This window comes from Macrotis lagotis, chromosome 5 (assembly GCF_037893015.1).
Source record: "Macrotis lagotis isolate mMagLag1 chromosome 5, bilby.v1.9.chrom.fasta, whole genome shotgun sequence".
In the NCBI taxonomy this organism is placed as follows: Eukaryota; Metazoa; Chordata; class Mammalia; order Peramelemorphia; family Peramelidae; genus Macrotis; species Macrotis lagotis.
The window spans coordinates 14,115,415-14,140,214 of record NC_133662.1 but is presented as its reverse complement, the minus strand read 5'-3'; the positions used below and the strand labels follow the sequence as shown (position 1 = coordinate 14,140,214).

At 34.9% G+C, this 24,800-nt stretch overlaps 1 protein-coding gene across 3 annotated transcripts in view; it reads left to right on the top strand.

The window, feature by feature from the left end:
* Positions 1-24,800, top strand: part of KIF6 (kinesin family member 6) — a 392,900-nt gene that overhangs the window by 37,357 nt on the left and 330,743 nt on the right. For 2 of the 3 annotated variants that reach the window (XM_074236852.1, XM_074236851.1), the window contains exons 4-7: positions 6,614-6,820; positions 14,690-14,833; positions 17,103-17,189; positions 19,650-19,753. In XM_074236852.1, the coding sequence (XP_074092953.1) occupies positions 6,614-6,820; positions 14,690-14,833; positions 17,103-17,189; positions 19,650-19,753 (542 nt within the window). The remainder of the gene's footprint in view (positions 1-6,613; positions 6,821-14,689; positions 14,834-17,102; positions 17,190-19,649; positions 19,754-24,800) is intronic. The other variant, XM_074236853.1, reaches the window with a different exon arrangement.

The following is a 24,800-nucleotide window of genomic DNA, read 5'->3' as shown; positions in this document are numbered from 1 at the left end:
CACATTCTAAGAAGGATATTGATAAGCCAGTGAGTACTCTGAACAAGGCAATGAGGGATAGTAAATGGCCTTGAGGTTACTGATGCTTGTAGTACCTATGTCATGAAGTACTTAGGAAACTCAAATGAGATAATATACCTAAATACTATGCATAGATATATCAATTATTATAATGTTCCAGAATTCCTGGATAAATTTCATTTATCCAACAACTTTCATATACTTTATAAATATTTTTGAGTAAATGTTCATAGTAATTTTCATTTTACTTAATGTTTCCTTTACTTTAGATAAAAGTCCCATTAATTTCAACTAAAGGACTCAATATCTGCTTGTTCTTTTGATAGAACTATATCTGACTATATCTGTTATTTCATTGGTTTAGGGAAATTTTTGATGAAGAAACCCCCTCTTTCAAAGCAGTTAAGTCACTTGCTAGGGTCACATGGCCAGGGTGTGTCAGAAGTAGGACATGAACCCAGGTCCTCCTGGCTCCAAGATTGATCTTTTACTCATTATTCCACATTGGCTCTCTAAAAAATAAATAATTATTTATTCCTTCTTCCAAAAAGAATGCTATTCCTAATTTTCCCAACAAGCAAGTTAGAAACAGACCTTTTGAAGCAAGCTATGTAACTCAAAATGTGAGAATCGGGGGGTCTGAGGGTGATGAGGATGGGAAAAGGATGTAAGAAGGGATAGGGTGCAGCTCATGCCAGAATCAGCTGAGCAGCTGTTCATTGGACATTCTGCACAATAACATATAAAGTGCAAGAAGGAAATAGTAGCCTTATTGTGTGGCTGTGTTTGTTGACAAGTACTCTTTCATTTCTAGTGCTCTAAGCCATAATCTCCTTGTGTGGTATGAGTATGAAACAAGGAGATTATGGTTGTAATTAACTTTGAAAAATCATATTCCATTTAACCATTTAAAGTCTTACTGGATGACATAGCACCAAATTTCTTACTGGAATTTTGAAGGGGAAACATTTATATTGACTTCATAAGCTCAGATCTGCTTCCTGAGGGTAGAAATCTTATCTTATATAAACTTGTTTTCTGTTCCAGAGCCTGCAACAGGATTTTGTGAATGGACAGTAAGAGCTTGACTTAATCTAATAAATGAAATCTAAAGAGTTCATTCTGAGGCTTCTGCTTTAGGGAAGTACAAAATATAAATAAAGGTGCCAATCTAGCCTTGCTCCCATTGCTCTGGGCCACACTTTAGATAGTAATGTGATGCCATTGCCCTTCTACAACATTCCATCTTATTTACACCACCTACTTTCTGTGATCATCAGTAAGTCAACATGATGTATTTAGTTTTCACTTTAGATATGATAGGGATTTTCTTTTAGATATGATATGGATTCAGAGAAGAAGAAGACATGGTACAGCCCTCTTTCATTATTATATTCACAAAAACATATGAACACTGAAGATGGGAACTTCATGTAATTCATTTAGCACCTATCTTGCCTGGTTTCTCTTGGTATGATGTTCAAAGTCATCAGTCTTACTTTTTCTTCCAGAGTCATCTGGGTCCAATGATGAAATGTATTTCTGTACCCAACTATATGTGTATGTGTATATGAATGTATTCTTGCTGTCTTTGACTAGTTCAAATGGGAGTGAGGGAGGAGCTTCCTATACTGCTTTCTCTTAGTTCTCAGTCTTGACTTCTCCCTCTCAAAGGATTATCAATAAATGAAATGTTTTTTTCCCTTCTAACAATTCTTCTTTGAATCATGACCCTTTCCCCCTGGCAGTAGTGACGAAAAGAAGACAGTGTACCCACTGTGTATATGCCAACAAACAATAAAATATTTATTTACACATGGCTTTAAACATTAAATAATAATATTTCAAATAAAAATTCAAATAGATACATGTTAATGTAAAGAGCATGAGCAGAATCTCTTATGCTTCATCTGAAGTAAAAAGAAGCAACAGTGACAATCATGATCTCAAGACAAAGAAAAAGCAAAGAAGTCTAATTTAAATGTGTTATGGAAGGAAACTACATTTTTCTAAAAAGTACCATAGACAATATCAGTACTGCTCTAAATAATATCAAAATTCTTAAAGGAATGAAGTTATATGAATTATGAAGAAATAAATAGTAAAACAATGTTAATGGCGATGAACTTCAATTTATTCATCTCAGATCTACATAAATTGAACTATTAAACAAGAAAGAAGTTAAAGAGATGAATAGAATTTTATAAAAATTAGATAAGATTGAATGGAAACAGAAAAAATCTATTTCTCAGTGGTGAAAATCCCCCAAATTAACCATTTATTAGGGCAAAAACCCCGCACAAACAAATGCTGAAAAGTAGAAATATTAAGTGCTTCTTTTTTCTGACCATAATACAATATAAACAATATTCACTAAAGAGTCTTTGAAGTGTAGGTTAAAGATTAACTGGAAACTAAATAACCTAATCCTAAGGAATGGGTTGGTCACAAAAGAAATATAGAAATACAATCAATGATTTCATTAAATATAAGGATAACTATGAGATAACAAAGTAGAGAAAATTTTATATCTCTAAACTCTTTCAACAGCAAAAGAGAGAAAAAGCAGATCAATGAACTGGGCATACAACTAGAATACCAACAAATTGCTCGCCTCCCAATTGAACATCAAAGTCAAAGAAAAAATTAACAAAATTTCAAGTTAAAGAAAGACCTTGAATTAACAAATAATTATTAATTAATAATTATTCATAGATTAATAAATGAAATGAGAAGCTAGCGTTTCTATGGAAAAAACAACAAAATAGATAAATTATTAGATGATATATTTTAGAAAAGAAAGAAGAAAACTAAATTACGGGGCGACTAAGTGGCATAGTGGATAGTGCACCGGCTCTGGAGTCAGGACTACCTGCGTTCAGATCTGGCCTCAGACAATAATTACTTAGCTGTGTGGCATTGGGCAAGCCACTTGACCCCATTGCCTTGCAAAAACTAAAAAAAAAACAAAAACAAAAACAAATTAGTAACGGAAAAATGGAAAAGGAGATTCACAAATAATAAAAAAGAAAAACAATTATTAGAAGCTAATTTATCCAATTGTGCTAATAAAATTCACATGAATTAAAATTAGTATTTACAGAAATAAAAATTGCACAAATTAGCAGAAGAGGAAATAGAATATATGAATAATCTAATCTTAGAAAAAGAAATTGAACAAGTCACAAATAAACTCATAAAGGAAAAAACTATAGGATGATATGGATTTAGAAGTGAATTCTACCAGTCATTTTAAGAACAATTTCAGGGTGGCTAGGTGGCGCAGTGGATAAAGCACTGGCCCTGGAGTCAGGAGTACCTGGGTTCAAATCTGGTCTCAGACACTTAATAATTACCTAGTTGTGTGGCCTTGCCCCATTTGCCTTGCAAAAACCTAAAAATAAGAAAAAAGAACAATTTCAGTACTATATATAAACACTTTGAAAAAATAGAGTTAGGACCCAGCAAAATACTTCTATGACACAAATATGGACTTGATACCTAGACCAGGGAGAGTCAAAGAAAACTATTGGACCATTCATTAGACAAAGAAATGATGATGCAAAAAATATAAATAAAACATTAGTAAAAAGTTTGCAGCAATATATCACAAAGATCATACAAAGAAGGCAGATTATTTCTCAGGAATGCAAAGCTGGTTCAAGATAAAGAAAACTACAAGCATAATTGACCATATCAATAACAAAACCAACAAAAATCTGTGGTTTTTCAGTAGATGAAGAAACACCTTTTACGAAAGGTAATGCTTAGTTCTATTAAAATATTGCTAGAAAGCATAAAAAGAAATATAACTTTTCTTAAAATAATAATTTAACTTCTCTTGGTCTTAATTCCACATCTATAAAATAAAGAGATTAAATAAGCAACATGACCTTTATGGTTCCTTCCAGTTCTAAATATATGATCCTTTATCCAAAACAGAGCTCATTATCTTTACCCTAAACTCCTTCTGCTTCTCTGTTTCTATTGAAGGTAAATACTATAAGCCTTCCAGTACCCAGGTTCATAATCCTGAGTCTTCACTCTTCTTGTCTAGCCAAGTCTCATTGACTCATCTCCATCTCTCCCATGTAGTCCTTTCATTTACATGGCCACCTAATTAAGGTCCTTTTCTGCTAATTCTAAGACTATTATATTCTCCTATTTGATTTCCTTGCCTCTAGTCTCTATGCTTTCCAATTCATTCATTAAAAAAAAACCCAACAAAATGATATTTCTAAGACTTTGGTATATTGCTCAAGAAGTCCAGAGACCTCTGAAAATCAGAACCCTTTTACCATCTGGCTCCATCCTACCTTACTAGACTTAATATATATTAACCCTCTTCACACACCAACTTGCGAACAAATTTACTTAATTTCTATTTCTTATAAACAATATTTCATTTACTGTTTTTCTGACTTTATCCAGACTAACTCCTTGCATATATAATGCACCATCTCTACTCCTTGGAATTCTAGCTTCTTTCAAAACTCAATTCAAGTAATCTTTTTTTTTATATATGAATACTTCATAGATATCCCTAAACTGCTAGTACCCCTCAAATTATTTTGATGTATTTTAATATTTAATTATACATATACTTGTTATTTCCCCTCAATAAAGTGGGAGCTCCTCAAGGGTAGGAACTGTTTTCCTTTTCTTTGTATGTCCTCAGAACCCAGCATATTGCTGGGCACATAGGTGACCTTTAATATTGTTGGGGTTTTTTTCAACTGTATCAAACTCCTTGAGGGCATGGACTTTGCTTCATATGTCTTTTGCATTTGTAACACCTGGCAAAAGTATTGAACACAAAGTAGGTACTCACTAAATGACTGATATGTAAAGATCAGAAATTTGGTCATTACTTTGAATTTGCCAAAGGCCCCATTCACTAGTAATATGTGCTCATCTGCATAACATGTTTTTAAATTTAAATTAATCTGCCTAAGTGGTACCATATGTTCTCATACATTTAAAAAACATGTCTTTGTTACAATTCTCCTTGCATAAAAGACAATCAGAAATGTGCATATAAGGAAAAAAATTCCTACATATACAAGGCAGACACACAGCTTATCATCAGAATGCAATGTAAATTATGTATCTATGTACAAATGATATTTTCTGAAGTTTCTAAAATGTTGTTTTTAAGAGAATAGTCATTTCTATACCATGCGGGAAATAGTTCTAAAAAGTTTGATAACTATGGATGTGGACTTTTAAACATAATAGTCCACTGTTTTTAATAGCAGACCCCAGTTAATCTTCTCAAGAAATTATAATTTAGTTTGATGTAAAAATCTGATGTTTGCTTTCCAGTGAAATAAATACTCAACTCCAGTATTAGTTAAGGATACACATTCCAGTATATCAGTTTAGAAGCTGAAGACAGCTGTTAGGTTTAGTTTTGATATTATTACATTTATATCAGTAGTTTATTTGACTTTCATTATAGTACTGTAGAATTTATTGTAGTGGGAATATAACAGCGAGATGAACCCCATATTTAAGTTCTACAAATAACCTATAGTCACTTCCAAGACACCTCAACTCAGGTTCTAAATTTGAATTTGTGTTTTTGCAAGCACGGTTATTTGCTGGCCCATGTTTGCATGCAAAATCACATGCTGCCATGGTTTGGGCATTCCTTGTTGTGGCTACAAGTAATGACTCAAATTTTCAGCCTATTTAATTCACATTGTATTTCTTTATTGCCAAAATTTTGCTAATCATCTGTTTTTGTCTTTTGATATATGCTGTACATCAATCATTTAGAGTTTAAATATATGGAATCAGAGGCTGAAAAACTATTCTAAAGTTTCTATTAGATTTACATTAGATTTATAAATGTCCACAATTTTTTGTCAAAGTGTTGTCTTAAAGATGTAGATCCCAATCTTTTTTTCCCATGTACACCATGCAATTCAGATGCATGTTGTCCTACAGAAATAAAAGATAATGCTGCTGATACACAATGAGTACTTTATGTAGTTTTCTTTCTAATAAAAAAAATAAATGAAATAATTGTCCCATTTTGATCAACATCAAATATTATTGAAATGGTTGAGCTGTAATAAAAATGATAATAATATCTAGTCTTTATATAGCATTTGTGCTGAACACTTTATAATGTTATATCTTTTGAATATTAGACATGTAGAGCTTGGACACTTAGTAGCTGTAACAATCTGGTAAGTCACTTTGATTCTTTGAGCTGAATCTCTGACCATCATCTATTAAGTGAAGATAGTAATAGTTCCTATTTCCTAGGGCTGTTGTAAATATAAAATGAAAAATACTCTAAAGTACTTTGTAAGCCTTAAATTGTTATGTGGAGGCCAGATATTATCATTAATTAATTCATATAAGCATTCAGTCCTTGACTGTGGACTCATTAGCATCCTTCCCCTACTATCTGATCTGAGTCATCACTTTTGATATTCCATTCAATATATCAGAGATACTGGAGGAGACTTAAGCTTGAACCTTTAAGGAAAATTTGTGTTTACCCTCTCAGTTGCTTAAAATTTTTCTTATCTTTTTTTTTTATTCTCATTGGCTTTTCTTTGGAAATCCCCGTTAATAGACTCCTATGAACCAGGCCTCTACACGTTCCCACTGCATTTTCACGATTCATATCTCAAGCAAGGAACCAGGTTCTGCAACTGTCCGTCATGCAAAACTCCATTTGGTTGACCTGGCTGGCTCAGAGAGGGTTGCGAAAACTGGAGTTGGAGGCCAGCTTCTGACAGAAGCCAAATATATCAATCTTTCACTACATTATTTAGAACAGGTAAAACTGACAGTGTGAGTACATAGTTTTTACCTTATCTTGAAATGTTTGTTAAATACAAATATTGTTAATAAACTCTCTCTATCTTTTTTGTTGGGAAGGGGAGAATGCACAAAACACTAATTCCTTTTTATCAGATTTTATTAGAAGCTCCATGCAATGATAAATAGAACTGAAAAATGGGAACTTCCTGAATTGCTGGTGGTTTCTTGGATTTGAAGCTGTTGAATACAGTTCCTTCCAGCATTCTTGCTCTTCTGTATTTCCCTGCAAACCATCTGCCATCCACCACATCCTGTTTTCTTATTCATTCATCTTATACATGTTTATTTAGTGTTCACTTTGTTTGAGGCCCAGCACTAGATGCTATACGAAATTCAAAGAATAAAACACAATCCTCACCTTGGAATGGGCAGACTAGTAGGAGAGATGAGCTGTGTTTATAAATAATAACAAGGCAAGACGTAATGTTAAAGCACAATAAGAGAAATAAAGATACTGTGGTATTTCAGAAATTACTTCTGATTGAGGAAGTAATAATAATCATTCATTTTTTATAGTTTGGTAATAAAATATATTTTAATTATATATATATATATATATATATATATATATATATATTATAATAATGATAGCTAACATTTACTTAACTGCATAGTATGGCCCAGACACTATACTGAGTATATTACAATTATTATCTCATTTGATCTTCACGGGAATCCAGGGAGGTAATTTCTATCATTAACTCCATTTTATAAATGAAGAAGCTTAGGTAAATAGAAATTAAGTGACTTACTCAGGATCACACAGCTAGTTAGTATCGGAGGCCAGATTTAAACTTAGGCACCCAGGGTCACATCATATTTGCACTTTTCTCATAACAGCCCTCTCAGACAGGCAATGTAAAGACTATTCCCTTAACTATTTTATAGTTAAGAACAATGAAGCTCTGAGGATCAGCTAGGTGGTGCAGTGGATAGAGTACCTGCCCTAGAGTCAGGAGTACATGAGTTCAAATTCGGCTTCAGTCACATATTAATTACCTAGCTGTGTGACTTTGGGCAAGTTACTTAACCCCATTGCTTTGCAAAAACAAACCAAAAAGAACAATGAAGCTCAGAGAAGAGAAATGATTTGTCCAGTTTTATGAGTTTTTGACTCAAAAATAAATGTTAATGCTCTTACTACAATGGGATTTGAAGGATGGGTAGATAGAGCGAAAGGGTTTTCTAAGCATATCATATGCATTTTTACAGTAGGTGAACGAATTGATAACTTGATCTGCTAAGTCTGTCTAAATCATTCAAATGAATATTAAGTATAGGGAAGACAAACAAATATCAAACTTGCAATCAAGGTCATATCTCTCCCTGACCAGCTTCATAATTGTGGCTCACTCCTAACTCTCATAAATGCAAAAGTGAGAATGACACATCTTCCAAAGTTGATAAAGCTTTTTTGTTGTTATGATATTATCAAAATAAATTATTTGACAGGAAGTAAGCTGTTTATGGGTTCTAAACAAAGAAATAGTATGATAAGTTTATATCTTAGGAATATCAATTTGACAACCTTGTGTAGGATAAATTATTGTAATGTTAAATTTGAGGTCCTGTAATGAATTTAAGGAAAAAAATGACCAGGAAATAATTGGAATTCTTTTTTGGATCTTTGAGTGGTATGGAATTGTTGATAAAGATTTGGAATTCATCTACATAGATATGATCATTGAAATCATGGGAATGGATGAAATCAAGAAGTGATAAAATAGAAGAAATTAGAAAATTCCAACATTGAAAGGGTGGGAAGAAGAATGAATAGTAGAAGAAAAAATAAAAATAGAAATGAATCAAAGAGGTCAGAGAACCAAGAAGAGTATAATGTTAATGAAAATAGTAATAATAACCTTTAGAACTTATATACTTCTCTAAAGACTTTTTTGATTAATTTTTTTTCTTTTTTAAATTTATTTAAGGGAATGGGGTTAAGTGACTTGCCCAAGGTCACATAGCTAGGCAATATAACCAGTCTGAGTCTGGATTTGAACTCAGGTCTTCTTGACTCCGGGGCCAGTGCTCTATCCACTATGTCGCCTAGCTGTCCCATACTTCTTTAAAGTTTGTAAAACACTTTACAAGTGTTTGGATTTGGAATTAAGCATCATTATTATTTCCCATTTTACAGTTGAGGAAACTGACAAAGAGGTTAAGTGACCAAAAGTGACCAAAATATCACAGATAATAAGGGTCTGAAATAGGATTTGAATTCAGGTTCAATTGACTCCAACTCTAGTGCCCTATTCACCGCATCACCCAGCTGCCTTGTGTCTATTTTAATACAGAAGCTGAAAGAGGAATTTCAAGAAGGGTTCAATAGTCTTAAATGCAAAAAGGTAAAGGGGGGGTGAGAAAAGGTCATTGGATTCGAGGTCATCAGTGCTCTTAGTGAAATGCAGTTTCAGTGGACTGGTGGGGGGTGAAAACCAAATTACAGAGAGTTGAAAAATGAATTAATGTTGAAATAGCAACGGATCACACTTCTCTCAAAAATTCTGGCGAATGCAGAATGGGGACAGGCCATTCACTGGTATGGTAATTAATTAGTGGTAAGAGTAGCAAAATTAGAGGAAGAATTTTTTGGAATGGGGAAGACATGGGTGTGTTTTGGGGGGAAAAAGAAAGAAACTGAAAACACAACAAAAGAAAAGACTGATGGAAAGGACCTTTCCCTATCTGCACTTTCATTCCTTTATTTGATCCACAAGAACAGAATGCACTTATCTCATTCAAATTTTTGTTGTTCTTTCATTTCAATTGTGTCCACTCTGCCTGACTCCATTTGGGGTTTTCTTAGCAAAGACACTGAAATATTTTCTTCTTCTTCCTCCAGCTCATTTTAAAAATTAGGAAACTGAGGCAATCGGGGTTAAGTGATTTGCCCAGGATCACCCAACTACTAAGTGTCTGAGGCCAGATTTGAATGCAGGTAATCCTGGCTCTTAAGTAGTTGAGTCTAGCATCTCCCCTGTCACCCAGCTCCTCATTCAAGTTCCCAAATTAGTTAAAAGTTGGTGTTTAGAGAACTTGATTATTTTCTGAACAAGAAAGAGACAAAAAAAACATGAGGGAAGAAAGAGGGTACTACAGAGTCTGTTAGCAAAGTACAAGGGCTTGGATGTCATCAGGGTAAAGGATATAAGGAAACTAAACCCTTTCACTGCCTCATAAATCTTTTGAGGTTAAGGTAGTGAATGGAAGCTGTCCTGGTGCCAGACTTCTTGAAAAGGAGAGATGAGCTGAGAAAGTAGAATGAATGAATGTCAGGACAAAACCTGATCCAAAAAATGGGCAGCTTAGTCCTAATGAAATCCTGGAATAGAATACCAGAAACAAAGTACCCAAGTGGTCCAGACTGGCATGAAACTAATAGTAGTATAGAATTTTAGATTTATTTTTCTTGAACTCAGTCTTGACAGTCATTGGAGCTTTTTTGGAACTTACATGAAGCTTATTATGGTAGAAGGCACCCTGAACTTAAGGAGAGAGATGAGTTGAATCCTGCTTCTGGTACTTAACTAGTTGTGTGTGACCAAAAGCAATTCCCTTAACAAATAAGATAATATATCTATAAAACATTTTGAAAAATTTGAAATATTACATTTACTATTATTGTTATTACTAATTTCCAGTGGTGGCATTACCCTTATAATATGCCCAATAATCACTTGTTCAGAATGATGCTTATGGCTAAAAGAAATTCCTTGAGACAGACAGACAGACAGACAGACAGACAGACACACACACACACACACACACACACACACACACACACACACACACACTTCTTATTCAAAGATAGTAATGCTTATGACATTAGCTTCATACAATACTGTTCTCGGCCCTAGCATTTGCCAACTATCCCTAAAATCTATTTGTAAACCTGACATTCTCTTTCTTTTCTCACTTTTTACCAACTCCCATTAGAAAACAGATCCCCTCCATCAATAAGATTTCCCAGCTTCTCCAGAGTAGCACATAAGAATGGCATAGTTTTATATATTCACATGTGCTCCCATATGTACTCAGGTGTAACTAACTACTCTAAGCTAGAGTAGGTTGTCACTTTTCTAGATTATCCTCTTCCAGAACTGACTCCATTATAAATAATTAATTAGCATTTAGAATACATCTTTCTATGTGCCAAATAGTGTGCTAAATTGAGGATACAGTGAGAATGACTAAGTTGTAAATAAACAAGAACTATATTTTCTTTATCTTTATATCCCCCTTCATACCCTAGCAAAATGATGCATACATTTTTGATGCTTAAGGATTATATGTCAAATGTTTGTATTATTGAGAATTGCCTATACAAATGTATAAGTACTATAAGAAATATTGTGTTAAAGTCAAGAAGTAATGGAAGAGAGGGTAAGAGAAATTCACAATAAAAAAGACTGAAAGAAGAAAATAGGATTATAAAAACTAATGATTGACTATAGAGAAGACTTACATGGGTATTAGGTAGCAAAATACATAGAAGATAAGAAATTGGTGAACATTATATGGGAAACTGAAACAAAGCTAGTGGGGTTGATTAAAAAAGAGAGTAGGGGCAACTAGGTGGCCCTGGAATCAGGAGGACTTGAGTTCAAATCCAGCCTCAGATACTTGATACCAGCTGTGTGACTTTGGACCAATCACTTAACCCCATTGCCCCACAAAAACAAACAAAAACATGAATGAATTATACTGAAATTCAGTAATCTTGAACTTCAAGGACTCTTAGAATAGATGTCACTTTAGGTTATATCAGATTATATATATGGCTTGTGAATTTGGGAATCTCATATAGTATGACTTGCTAATATTCAGTTTAGTTCCTTATATCAGTTATAGCCTCTATTTTCAGTTCATATGAAATATATGTAGGGAGGAATGCACTTTAAAGGCATTGCTGTTGTTATGTTGGTTCTCTGAAGAATTTTGGTTTTCCTATTAGTCATGTGTGTGAGACCTCACACCTGCTTAAAGGAATCTAGTCCTGTTGATAGTTGAATGCAGCCTATTGTGTTCATAAGAAAATAGCATTATGTTTGCCAGAATCTTATTGGTTTTGGAATTCTCCTTACGAATGTATTGCTTTTTCCAAAAGTTTCCTCAAAAACACTTTTAAGCCACAATAGCAGGGTACATTTTGGCCCCAGAAGTTGAAAGTCAATGAGAGAAAAAGGAATGAAGAAATGCATACTTGTTCTAACTGTGAACCTCATAGAGTGCCCCTGGTGTAACCTGTGACTCTATCAGCACAAACATCAAGTGAGAAACCACTGTGAAAATGAAAGTTTTTGCTCTCAACTCCATAGAAATCAGAAGCTAGGGTAGATTTCAATCATTTGTTCCACATGTGGGACTTTTTTTTAAGAGAGTAAGAGTTTAAGTTTCTACTTGGCTTCCATTGGATATATAATGTGTGGGAGAAAAATTAATGCTGTTAGTGCCAATTGAACCACTCATAATCTCTGTCCATTTTCAGAGGATAACTTTCCATACCCTTGTGAGCTTTTAAATTTAAAAAAAATCATTAAGTAATAAAGTTATCAATTCCAAGCAGAGTTTTGAGAAATTTTAAGTATAGTATAAAGTTTCATTCTGTCCCTAGATTAAAATGAATTTAACTAAATTCAACAAACATTTATTAATTCCATGGTGTGCAGTGCAGTGGGCATAGAAAGAAGAATATGATATAATGCTGTCCTCAAGTAGTTTATAATTAAGTTCAAAGAAGTTCTAAAACAGTTTCATATTTATAAAGGTGAACTCCAAAAAGAAGTGAAATTTGGAAAGAATTCCTTGTTTACTATGGTCACCTTGCACAAATCCCCAGCCCCACTATCTAAAAAGACTGTCTGTTTTCTCTCCAATTTAGGAAGACCTGAGTCTTCTAGAAATGACACCCACCCTCATCCCACTGCTAAACAGTATGTTATGTTTGGATCACCAAAGATTTCAATCTCAGTGGGGAGTTGGGGAAAGGGGGCACAGATTTGTGTGGTATTCTGGACCATTTTTGACTTTCTTTTCTTTTTGAGTTTCTTGAGCTCTAAGGTTAGACTCAGAACTAACTCTTTTGGAGAAAAGATTGTTTAAGATTGAACTAGATTCATAAATCCACACATCTGAGCTAAGTTTGACATGAAACCAGTCTTTTAAGATGAGGGAAGGAAAATTCAAAATTCTAAAATCTTGCTCTCCATATTTTTCTTGATAATAATTTACTATTTACCTGCCAATGATGTTTGTCCTTTGAGGATAAACATTATCAACAGGTAAATAGTTCATAATTATTATGAAAATATGGAGAGCAAAAGCTCAGATTTTCTGTAGAAATATGTTTAAAGTGCCAGGCACAAATATATACAGACTCAGCTACTTACTGCCTATATTAGGAATGTTATTTAACCTCTTTATCTGTAAAATGAGAGATTTGAGCTAATTGACTTCTAAGATCCCTTCTTGCTTTAAATCTTATATTCCTAATAGGTATTGCTCCAACTTTTACTGTCCTTGAAAACCATAACATATTATGTTATTTTATGAATAAGAAATGATTGTCCAAATTTAAAGCCAATAAGAATGTTTTTCAGTTTTTTTCAGTTTTTCACAGTTCATTTAAACTAATTTTCCAGTTGAGACAGAAAAGACTTTTTACTACAACATTATAATATACTCATGGAATTAAAAATTTCCTGAGATATTCAAGTACTCAAAGAAACAAGTGTAATGTTTTATCCATGGGAGACCTTCAATGAATATTTGTTGAATGAATGAATGAATGGTAAAATTCATAGTTCCTGACTTCTCTAAGCTAACCCTTTGCTTCATGCCAACATTATTCCCTCTACCAATTCTCCTTTTTTAAGGCAATTGAAATCAAATTGATATTAACATTGTTTCTAGAAGAGGTGTGTTTTTCCAGGCCAAAACACTATATTTAATATTGGAGATTACAAAAGAAGGCAATATAGTCCATGCCTTCAGAGAAGTTATATTGTAATGAGATGGAATGAGATCCTGCTTGCACTACATATTTTAATTCCCAGGATAATAATATTGCATCTTATATGTCTTTCAGTCAGCTAGGTGGCCCAATGCTAGAGTCTGGAGAAAAGAATACCTGAGTTCAAAACCAGCCTTAGATGCTTACTAGCTTGTAAACTTAGGGAAATCACTTAATCTTTGTTTGCCTCAATTTTCTCAACTACCTCCTGGGGTTATTGTGATGATCAAAGGAGATCATATATGAAAAGTGATAAGCAGCACAGTGCCTGTCTCATACCAGATACCATATAAATGCTAATGAAGATTATTATAAACAACCCATGTCTATGAATATATTTTTGAACAGTCTTGTGATTTCTGTAGGAAATTATCTTTCTAAGTTATTTCATGGGTTGCTGAGGCCACAAGTAATTCATTATATGGTGGCCATTTCTAGGCCATTTCAATGTTTTTCCAGTTCAGGACTACTAAAACTTGAAGACATGACCTTGAAGCTCACAGAGTCACATGAAACATATGATATGGGCTATAGGGGAAGATATTTTTTGTGATATACTGCATTCTCTCTCTCTGCTCTTTTCAACATTGTTTCATAGTTTCTTCTATGCTTTATGCTGCTTTGTTATTTGTATATTTTTCTTACTATCTTAATGAACAGTACTTCTAAGAAATTATTTTAAATGCTTTTTTGTTGCTACAGTGGATTCATTATTTTTTTTGTATACTCTATGAGATTGCAGGTCAGTTTGTTTGAATAATTTTTTTATTATGGCTAATGTAATGTCAATGCTATTATACTTCATTACAGGTTATAATTGCCCTTGCAGAGAAACACCGATCCCATATTCCTTATAGGAACTCCATGATGACCAATGTATTGAGGGACAGCTTGGGAGGAAACTGCATGACAACCATGATTGCCACGCTGTCGTTAGAAAAAAGGAATATAGATGTATGTTGTCTCACTCTATCAAAACTCTCAGATTTGGTTTACACTGTTAGCAAGTTGAGTGGATTTGAGCAATTATAGTTGCATTTCTGTCTTTTCTGTGGGATTGGGAGCTGCCCGCCAGCAGATATCCTGATGACTCAGCTTCTTTTTATTATTTTTATACATTCTAGGTATTTTAATAGAAAATTATAATAATTTATTGTATATACACTAAAGAAATATCCTTTTTATTCAGCTTCCTAAATTTCTAAAAGAGAAATCATATGATTAGATCATATGATCAGGAGATCAAAAGAGTTGTTCTCCCAGTAGAGCCTGTCTGACTTCTGTCCTGGTCATTTAAACTCCAAGGAGTTTAAAGCCATTGTTGCAGAGTGGTCGAGCCCATGCAGATTGCCTCTCCTCCTAGGATCTCCTTGTAGTGGCCAGTAGATTACTTACAAATCATGTGTCTTTAGTATTAGCCAGTGTTCAGTCTGGCCTGCATGAGGTGATGTAGGCAGTTGCCAATATTTGTAAACAAGAAAAATTAGGAGGTTTTTGAACAAGAGGAGGGTCTAGCAGAATGCATTCCAATCATTCACATTTGCATAGCACTTACATGAAGGGTGACCTGTTCTCATAGCAATATAGTGAGGTGGATAGTCTAAGTACTGTTAATCCTATTTTATGATACTTATGTTTTAGAGCCAGCACTTGATTCTCCTCCCTCCTGACTCTCAGTTCTCAGGTTCTGTTTTGAATCCTGGTGCATTCAGTGTACAATGTAAAATAAAATAGAGAGAGAGACATGCTGCTTTGGCAACATTTTCCCCAGGGCATTTGGAAATTTTTCACTTGACTAATTAGGACTTGTATGAAGTTGATTGAAAAGATCAGGAGGAGGAGGAGGATAGTGGCTCTTTAATTATTTCTCCTAATTCAGCAGATCAGGAAGGATTCCAATTTTAGCTACTAATTAGAACAATAGGATCTTATCATGTTCAATGATTATTCTATTAAACAAAATAAAAATAGTTAACATGAAGGATAATCTAGAACAGTGTTTTCCAGGGTGGGTATAGGTGTGTCCAAAGTGGGCATAGTCTTACCCCAAAGAATGTGTTATCAACCAATTCAAGAATGGAGATTTAGGTGACAAGTATTTCTAATACAAACACATTCATCTTTTCCCTGCTAAAACAGAGGTCATCAAACTACTTCTCAAAAGCCAAATCCTGCCCTGAATGGTACTTTTCATTTTGAGTAGCATGGACTGATGTCATACAAGATGCACAGGCATGGATTAAATCACAGATCTAATTATATTCTTTACTCTCCCACTCCTAAACTAAACTGAACTCTTTTTCACATTTCTCTATTATTATCAAGGCATCACAATATTTTTAGCCACTCAAGTTCAGATCTGAATTTTCTTAGAGTCCACCTTCTCAGTCATTGAATGTATCAGATAAGTTATCAAATCTCTTCATTTCTACTTCCCCATCTCTTGCATCTACGAGGAAGCCAAGACATAGTAGAGACCTGCCGTCAGAGCCCAGAGAATCAGTGTTTAGGTTTTTGCCTCTGACCCATACTGACTATGACATTAGGCAACTCTCTAATTTTCTTACCATCTCTAAGACTGTAAGAGAAGGTGCCCATGTGCACTGGTAATAGTTTCTTCATCTGGAAGTTCCATATATCGATGAAATTACAGAGCCAATCCCTATACCACCTCTCACATCAGTCCTCTCCAACTCACCTCAGCCACCATGAAAGTCTTCATCACCTAATTGACATTCCCACTTCATGTCTATCCTCTCTCCATTTTCACCTCCACATTGCTGACAAATTGATTTTTCTAGTGTTAGGTCTGATTATGTCACTTTTTACCTCACTAAGCTCCAATTATTCTTGATTGATTCTATGATAAAATATTATTTCATTTTAACTCATCTTTTCGTAGTTCCTATTTTTGCAACATTTTCATGGTGAACATAATTTTAGATGAGGAGCTCATGTGTATAAATTTATAAATGAATTAAAAAATTATATAATGGGGGTTTGTGTTCCAAAGTTTTTTCCAGTGGAGTGAGTGATCAAAGATATTTGGTGACTACTGCTCCAGATCAAGGATTTTATGAAAATGAATGTTTTAACTTTGTCTCCATATGTTTCATTTAGTCATATTTTGTGCATGTGTTTTAAGCTATTTGAAAAAATAAAATTTGAATGGGAGAAAATTCCTGTCACTGTTGACATTTTCAAAAATATATTATTTCTCTAGGAATCTATATCAACTTGCAGATTTGCTCAGCGAGTGGCCCTCATAAAGAATGAAGCTATTCTCAATGAAGAAATTGATCCTAGACTGGTAAGTAGCTTTTAGTTGTCTTTCTTTAAGGGAAAAAGACAAAGCTGGACAGATTACTGCTTCTTTTCATGATGAGTCATTCTTCTTAGCTATATTTATATGCAGGTCTTAGTCCTTTTTAGAAACATCATCTGTTTTAACCTTCTGGGTATAATTATAATTAACTTCTTTTTGTAAAAACTCATAAAGTCATGGGAAATACTAATGCTTATTACTAAAGAAAAACATACTTTACAAAGTTCATCTGTTATTTATCTTAGGAAATTTTTTAGGGGGAAAAGGTTGTTTTAGAAGTAGTTTTTAGGAATTAGTGGTTGGTGCCTTCTGGTGATATTAAAGCAAATCTCAAATTTTAAAAACTATTTTTCATTTTAAAAAATAAATTCTTATGCTGATACAGAAATTAATATCTCTCTTGAAGGCAACATGAGTAGGACATATGTTCTGGCCTGGCCTACTGAAGCATATAACCTAACTATATAACTCACTTAAGTTTTTCCTTTTATACATTTGGAGAGTGTTTTCTGAAACATCACAATGTTTAACATTTATCATTGGATCAGAGATTCATATTTTACATGCACAAAATGATTAAACTTTAGATAGCAATACTATCTATTTTTTCCACCTTGCTCTTTCATTTTCTGAGGAATAAAGTGGACCCTCAAATCATACATATACAATAAGCAATGTAAGATTCAAATCAGGATTTCTATAGATTAAATCCTAAAAATACATCTAAACTAATCCAGTGATGAGTCTTTCCATATTTAAGCTGATTATTGGATATCAAACATATAGTTTATATTTAAAGTCTTTATAACATTACAGCATCTTCAAGAGATTATTCTCTTTCCCTAGTTTTCATTGCCTTCAGGAACATAGAAGTAGTATCATAGGTCATTGGAGTAGGACATTAAAGGAGGATAAATGGAGATATTTTCCCTAAAATTGTCTTTTTATCATTTTTATTTCTCCTGTCCTAAATTTTTTCATTTAAAGAATAAATGCTCATGTGGTCTTCAAATATTTTGATAGAAGTATAGTTTCCAAATCAAGGAAAGTGACCATATGTCCTGGTTATCTTTCTTGTTTTAAGAAGAAGGTTCTTTATGAACAGAGTAACCTGGGTACTGGACACCATGAAATATACAGAATGTTTAAAGAAATTGAGGAGAAGATTTTGACTACCCATTGAACCTGAAAGGCTGAGACACAAAGTAAGGAAAGAAACTCAAGTGAAACCCACCAGTAGAATTCTACATGATATATTATACTGAAATGGAAGTTTTTCTCTATTCATGAAGGTTAAGTGAGCAGGACATATGTTCTGGCCAGACCTGCTAAAATGATGGAGTATCAGATTCTAAGTTATAGAGCTTTATCACTGGTTTGACACAGGCCAACACAATTTTAGGTAACAACAAATTTCAAAAACCATCTGCTAAAGACATTGTTTTGGTAGAGAGAGGACTTAAACTTTTAAAATCATAGATACTTCAGGTATTCAAATATTCATATTTTATGATAAAACAAATGAACAAGGCCAAGGAAATATTGTTAGTGTTATTATTGCTAACACAGATGCTATTAATATTAACAGCTGGCATTTATTTAATACTTGATGATTTATAAGGACTTTCACCACTACAAGTCTGGGAAAATAGATTGTACAAGTATTATCATCATTTTACAATTGAGGAAAGGCTCAAAGTGATTAATGATCATAATCTATTTAAATAATAGCCCAGAAATTGTAAATAAGCTATTTTATCACCCAAAGAATCCCCAAATATTTATCTTATATAATTGAGAGGATTATTATATGTTCTAAAAAATAATGAAACCAAAGGCAGGTTCAACCTTGCATTATGTCTGAGATCACGTGAGAACCTGCCTTCATTCCTCTCCTGCCCTTGGGACTTAAGGAGTTACCAGGTAATGAATATAGAGACAGAAGACTGGAGTCAGACAATTGTCATAGTAGGTAACATTTACAGGAATATATCATCACCACCCTAGCCAGGTATCGCTGCAATGTCATACAGGAATGGAGATTGTTCACATCTCAACAATCATGAACATTTGGTTTTGATTTTTGTATTTTATTTTCCTGACAGACATAATACTGCCACTGGATTTGATTCTCACCCTCTTAATAATGATTAAAAATACGATGTTAATGCAAATTTTATAGAACATATAAAATAAATGAGGCATATGATTTCTTTTCTCTCTACTCTCTCTCATTTTTCACTCTTAATGCCTAGTGTATTTTTAAAGGAAGTAAAAATTAAATTGCCACTATGTGTTCAAATTCATTTTAACTTCAGAAAATAGGAGAAATTAAGGAAAATTTTAAGAAAGTTTTCACTTAAAGTAGTATCCTTGTTACCAAAATTCAAAGCTTTAGAATAAGGTTTGAATTTTTCATTTACTCTCTTGCTTTTCCATCTGTAGATTATTATACATCTGAAAAAGGAAATCCAGGAATTGAAGGATGAACTGGCTATTGTCACTGGAGAAGAGAGAACAGAACAACTCACACAAGTAGAGCTCAATGAGTAAGTAGCAGACTTTTTGTTTCTTTTTGTTAAGTGAGAAAGTTAATGTTAACGTCTTTGTTGGTCTTAATGTTATGAATTCACCTCAAAGCACCACTGTCTCTGGGGACAATCTGAAAGTTCATTTAGGCGCCAATTCAGAATGCCAGTTTTCCATGAAAAGCTGAATGAGGTTGGCAGTGTTTTTGCCTACTCAGCTTTGAAGAAGTAAAGAACAGACAACCTAGAGGATGAGAATATCACTCTGATGCCAGCTGAAGAAAGGGAATTGTATAATAGCAGTGCCGTTTAGAAAAGACACACCAAACTCTTCTAAGCTGTGGAACTGAGATCTGAAAGGAATTAGAGAAATGTCCTTTGTATTAAACAGCTTCTGGCTTAGCTGGAACACTAATTTATCCCATGCCAAAGAAAGCTTTTACTTTTAATAAATAGACCTACATGTTATAATTCAGATGCTTTAAACCATAAAGAAAGCATGTATTCAGGGCTTTACACAAGGTCTCTGCCTTTCATGGTCTTTAGACTTGTATCCTTACAGCAGATCAATCACCCCAGGGAGCTTTCTTGCTCTCACTGATCCATAGCAATAGTAGTAGGCATTGTTGTTGTTGCCTTTGTTATAACTAAACATTTGTTGAATGCTGATTATGTGTGAGTTGTGGATGGTAATCGTGTTCTCTATTTCCAAGTAATTTATAGAAATCTAATGATCCAAGATTTCCTGAAAGGTGTGCTACAATTTTATTTGACCTTCCCTTTGACAAAGTGGAATGTTGGATAAATGTGAACAATAAAGAAGTTCCTTCTTTATTTTCTTAAGTGATTACTTGAAAACCCCTGGAAATGACTAGAAAAGCCTCCACCAATCTCTAAGCAGATCCTATCTTCCTAACTTCCTGGAGTTACAGCAAACAATTGTTTACTCTTTTTTTGTTGTGGCTCCTTCAACCTCTTCATCACCTTCTCCCCACCCCCCACCAGAAAAAAATTCTGAATGTTTAAAATTTAATTTACTATATGTCAATATGTGACTATGAGGGTATTTAGAAATTGGAGATGAGAATCATCAAATCAGCCAAACACTGAGAATATAATAGCATTGAGTCTTAGTTAAATGTTGAATGCTGCCAAATGAACCTATGGCAGTATGGGAAAGTGGAAAGAATGCTAGGTGTAAAGCCAGAGGTCTACAATTGAATCTCTTACTCAATACCAGTGTGATTCTGGACTAGTCATACAATCTCTCTGGATTTCAATTTCCTCATTTGTAAAAGGAGAGAGATTGGATTCAGTGATCTCTGAGGTTCCTTGTAGTTCTACATTTATGACAATCTGTTGTTTTTATTATTTAATATTTATTCTCATTTTGTACAACTAAAGCTTTTTGATACATTAATAAAATATTCTTGTTTAAGAGTAAACAAAATACCCCCTCCCCCAAAAAACTATAGACTCGCTTGAGCAATAAAGTAAAGGGGAGAGAAAAAAATTAAAATTAAAATTAAAAAATAATAGTAATAATTGTAGGTATGGTCAGGTGGCGCAATGGACAGAGCACCAGCCCTGGAGCCAGGAGCACCCGAGTCTAAATCCAGCCCTGTACACCCAGCAATCACCCAGCTGTGTGTCATGCAAGCCACCCAAACCGCACTGCCCTGCAAAAACCAAAAAAAGAAAAAAAAGAACCAAAATAAAATAAAATAGTAATAATAGTAGGGGAAGCCAGGTGGCAGACAGAGCACTGGCCCTTGAGACAGGAGCACCCAGGTCCAAATCCAGCCTCAGACACTCAAAGAACACCCTGCTCTGCAGCCCCAGGCAGGCCACCCAACCCCATTTGTCCTGCCCCTCCCCAAAATAATAATAAGAAAAAATGTACTTCACTCTGTGTTCCAACACCACCAACTCTGTTGCAAGTGGAACACATTCTTTATGATAAGTCCATCACAAAAGTTACTTCCATATTTTTCCACCGTTGCCATTGCTGATTGCAACTCCCTCCTTTCGTATTTCTCCACTACCATGTACTATATTTTCTCTCTCCTTTCACTCTGACTCTGCTGTATGATAGCTGAGTAGCGCAGCAGACAGTTCCCTGGCCCTGGGGCCAAGAGGCCCTGAGCTCCCATACCACCCCTTAGGCCCAGCATCCACCTGGCTATATGGTCCTGGACAAGCCATCCAATCCCAGCCACTTGCAAGAAGTAAAAAAGAAAATGTGTTATATCTGACCACTCTCCCCCTATGGTCCATCCTCTCTTCCATCACTCACATTTCCCTCCCTTACCCCTGCTCCCCTTCTCTCCTTACTACAGATATCTATACCCCATTGAGTATATATGCTGTTTCCTCTTCTAGCCACCCCTGATGAGAGCAAAGATTCCCTCATTCCCCCGTGCCTTCCCCCCTTCCATATCTTTGCAATAGCTCATTGTAATAAAGAAAAATCTTATTATATGAAATATCTTGGCCTATTCCCCCCTCTCCTTTTTCTTTCTCCCATTACAGTTCCCTTTTTTCTAGTGACTCCATTTTTACACCATATTTTATTTTCAAATTCAGCTTTCTCCTGTGCTTCATCTATAAAAGCTACTTCTACCTGCTCTGTTAATTGAGAAGGTTCATATTAGTATTAACAGTGTCATTTTTCTATACAGGAATACATGCAATTCATCATCATTAAGTCGCTCATATTTTCCCCTTCTCCTCCAATCTCTTATGCTTCACCTGAGTCCTGTATTTGAAGAACAAACCTTCTGTTCAGCTGTGGCCATTCCAACAGGAACATTTGAAATTCCCCTGGTTCATTGAAAGTCCATCTTTTTCCCTGGAAGAGGACATTCAGTTTTGCTGGGTAGTTGATTCTCAGTTGCAGTCTAAGCTCTTTTGCCTTTTGGTATAGTATATTTCAAGCCCTACGAGCTTTTAATGTAGTTGCTGCTAAGTTCTGTGTGATCCTGATTGCAGCTCCATGGTATTTGAATTGTGTACTTCTGGCTGCTTGTTATATTTTCTCTTTGACTTTGGAATTCTGGAACTTGGCTATGATATTCCTGGGGGTTGTCTTTTTTGAATCCCTTTCTCGGGGAGATTGGTGGATTCTCTCAATTTCTATTTTGCCCTCTGCTTCTAGGATATCAGGGCAATTTTCCTGTAGTAATTCTTTGAAAATGATGTCAAAGCTCTTTTCCTGATCATGACTTTCAGGTATTCCAATAATTTTTAAATTATCTTTTCTAAATCTGTTTTCCATATCAGTTGTTTTTTTCAATGAGATGTTTCACATTTTCTTCTAATTTTTTATTCTTTTGGTTTTGAAGTATTGAGTCCTGATTTCTCATAAATTCAGCAATCTCCCTGAGTTCTATTCTTTGTCTGAAGGATTTGTTTTCCTCAGAGAGCTTTCTTATCTCTTTTTTCCATCTGGCCAATTCTGCTTTTTAAAGCATTCTTCTCCTCCATAACTTTTTGAACTGTTTTATCCATTTGACCTAAGCTGGTTTTTAGCATGCTATTTTCTTCAGCATTTTTTTTTTGGATTTCCTTGACTAGGCTGCTGACTTCATTTTCATGTTTTTCCTGCATCTCTCTCATTTCTTTTCTCAGTTTTTCTTCTGTCTTCCTCATTTGATTTTCAAAGTCTTTTTTTGAGCTCTGTCATACCCTGAGCTTACTTTCTGTTTTTCTTGGAGTCTTTAGATGCAGGAGCTTGTGCTTCCTCATCTTCAGGCTGAGTGTTTTGATCCTTCTTGGGCTTACAGGCAAAATATTTCTCAATGATGTTCCTCTTTTTTCTCTGCTTGCTCATCTTCCCAGCTTGAGCCTGGTTTTGGGGTGCTTCCTGAGCTTTTGGGACACTCCCACAAGGATCTCAGTGTGTAAAGCTGTCCTCCCTCCTGGTCTATGAATGACCATAAGCACCCCCCTCTGCTACAGGGCTGAGGTGGGGGGGCTGCTGTTCTATGGGGGGGCCTAGACTGTGATCAGGATCTGAACATGGTCAGAACCCCAGAGTCCTCTTCCAGGGACAGAGGACAGAGCTGGGCAGTCTCTCTCTCCACTCCCTCCCTAGACTCAGCATGCTCATGCCTTGGGGGCTTCTGCTTACCGCTTTCTGCTTCCTGTTCCTGGATCTGGGCTTCATGTGCTCACTCTGGCAGAGGTCCCCTGCTGTTCCCCCAAGTTGTGCCCAGTGCTCCCCGGGGCATTAGTCAGGAAACTCCCCCAATGCTGTGAACTACAGCTCCCAGCACCCTGGGGCTGCCTCCGGGAGGCTGAAGTTCTTTCGCTCTGGCGGGCCACCCCTCTGGTGGGCTGCCCCCCCTAATCCTGGGGAACAGAGCCTTTCTGCTATTTTCCAGGTTACCTTGAGTAAAAGAACTGCCTCACTGGGTCCCTCTGTGGGTTCTGTCTCTCAAAAATTTAGAGTCTTTAGTTTATAAATTTTATGAGAGAGTGCCTAAGAGATGATCCTCTCTTGTCGCCATCTTGGTTCCACCCCCAACAATCTGTTTTTGTTGGATTTCTCTTCAGAGAACTATGGGTACTGATAAATGACTTTTAATTATTTACTTATGATCAACATGGTATTGCAAAAAAGATTTTTCAATATATGTACCTGCCTTTCACCTAAAAGCAGAAAGTTCAGATCAGACCTTGAAGTTGTTTTAGCCAGAATCCAATCCCACATGGTGAGATCTCATCTAAGAGACCTGTTTCTAAAAAGAAACATTATTCCTCTCCTTTCATTTCTGTTTTAAAATAGACACTCAAGCTTTTAAATTTTTCTTCATCTATTTAAATATTTTTTATTATGTGCAAGGAACTATGTAAGATTTGTAAAAATAAAATAAAACAGTTACGCAATGAAAAATTTGTTTTTTAACATAACTTTAGCTTCCAGCCATGAATTCCCTGCATGGAACTTAACTAGGACAGAAATGAGTTTTCTTAATACTAACCTGTTTTCTAGCCCCACTTAGGAAAATGTCAGAGTATATGTTGGATCCCATTTACATGTTGGAATTTCAAGGCTAAGCTGAAT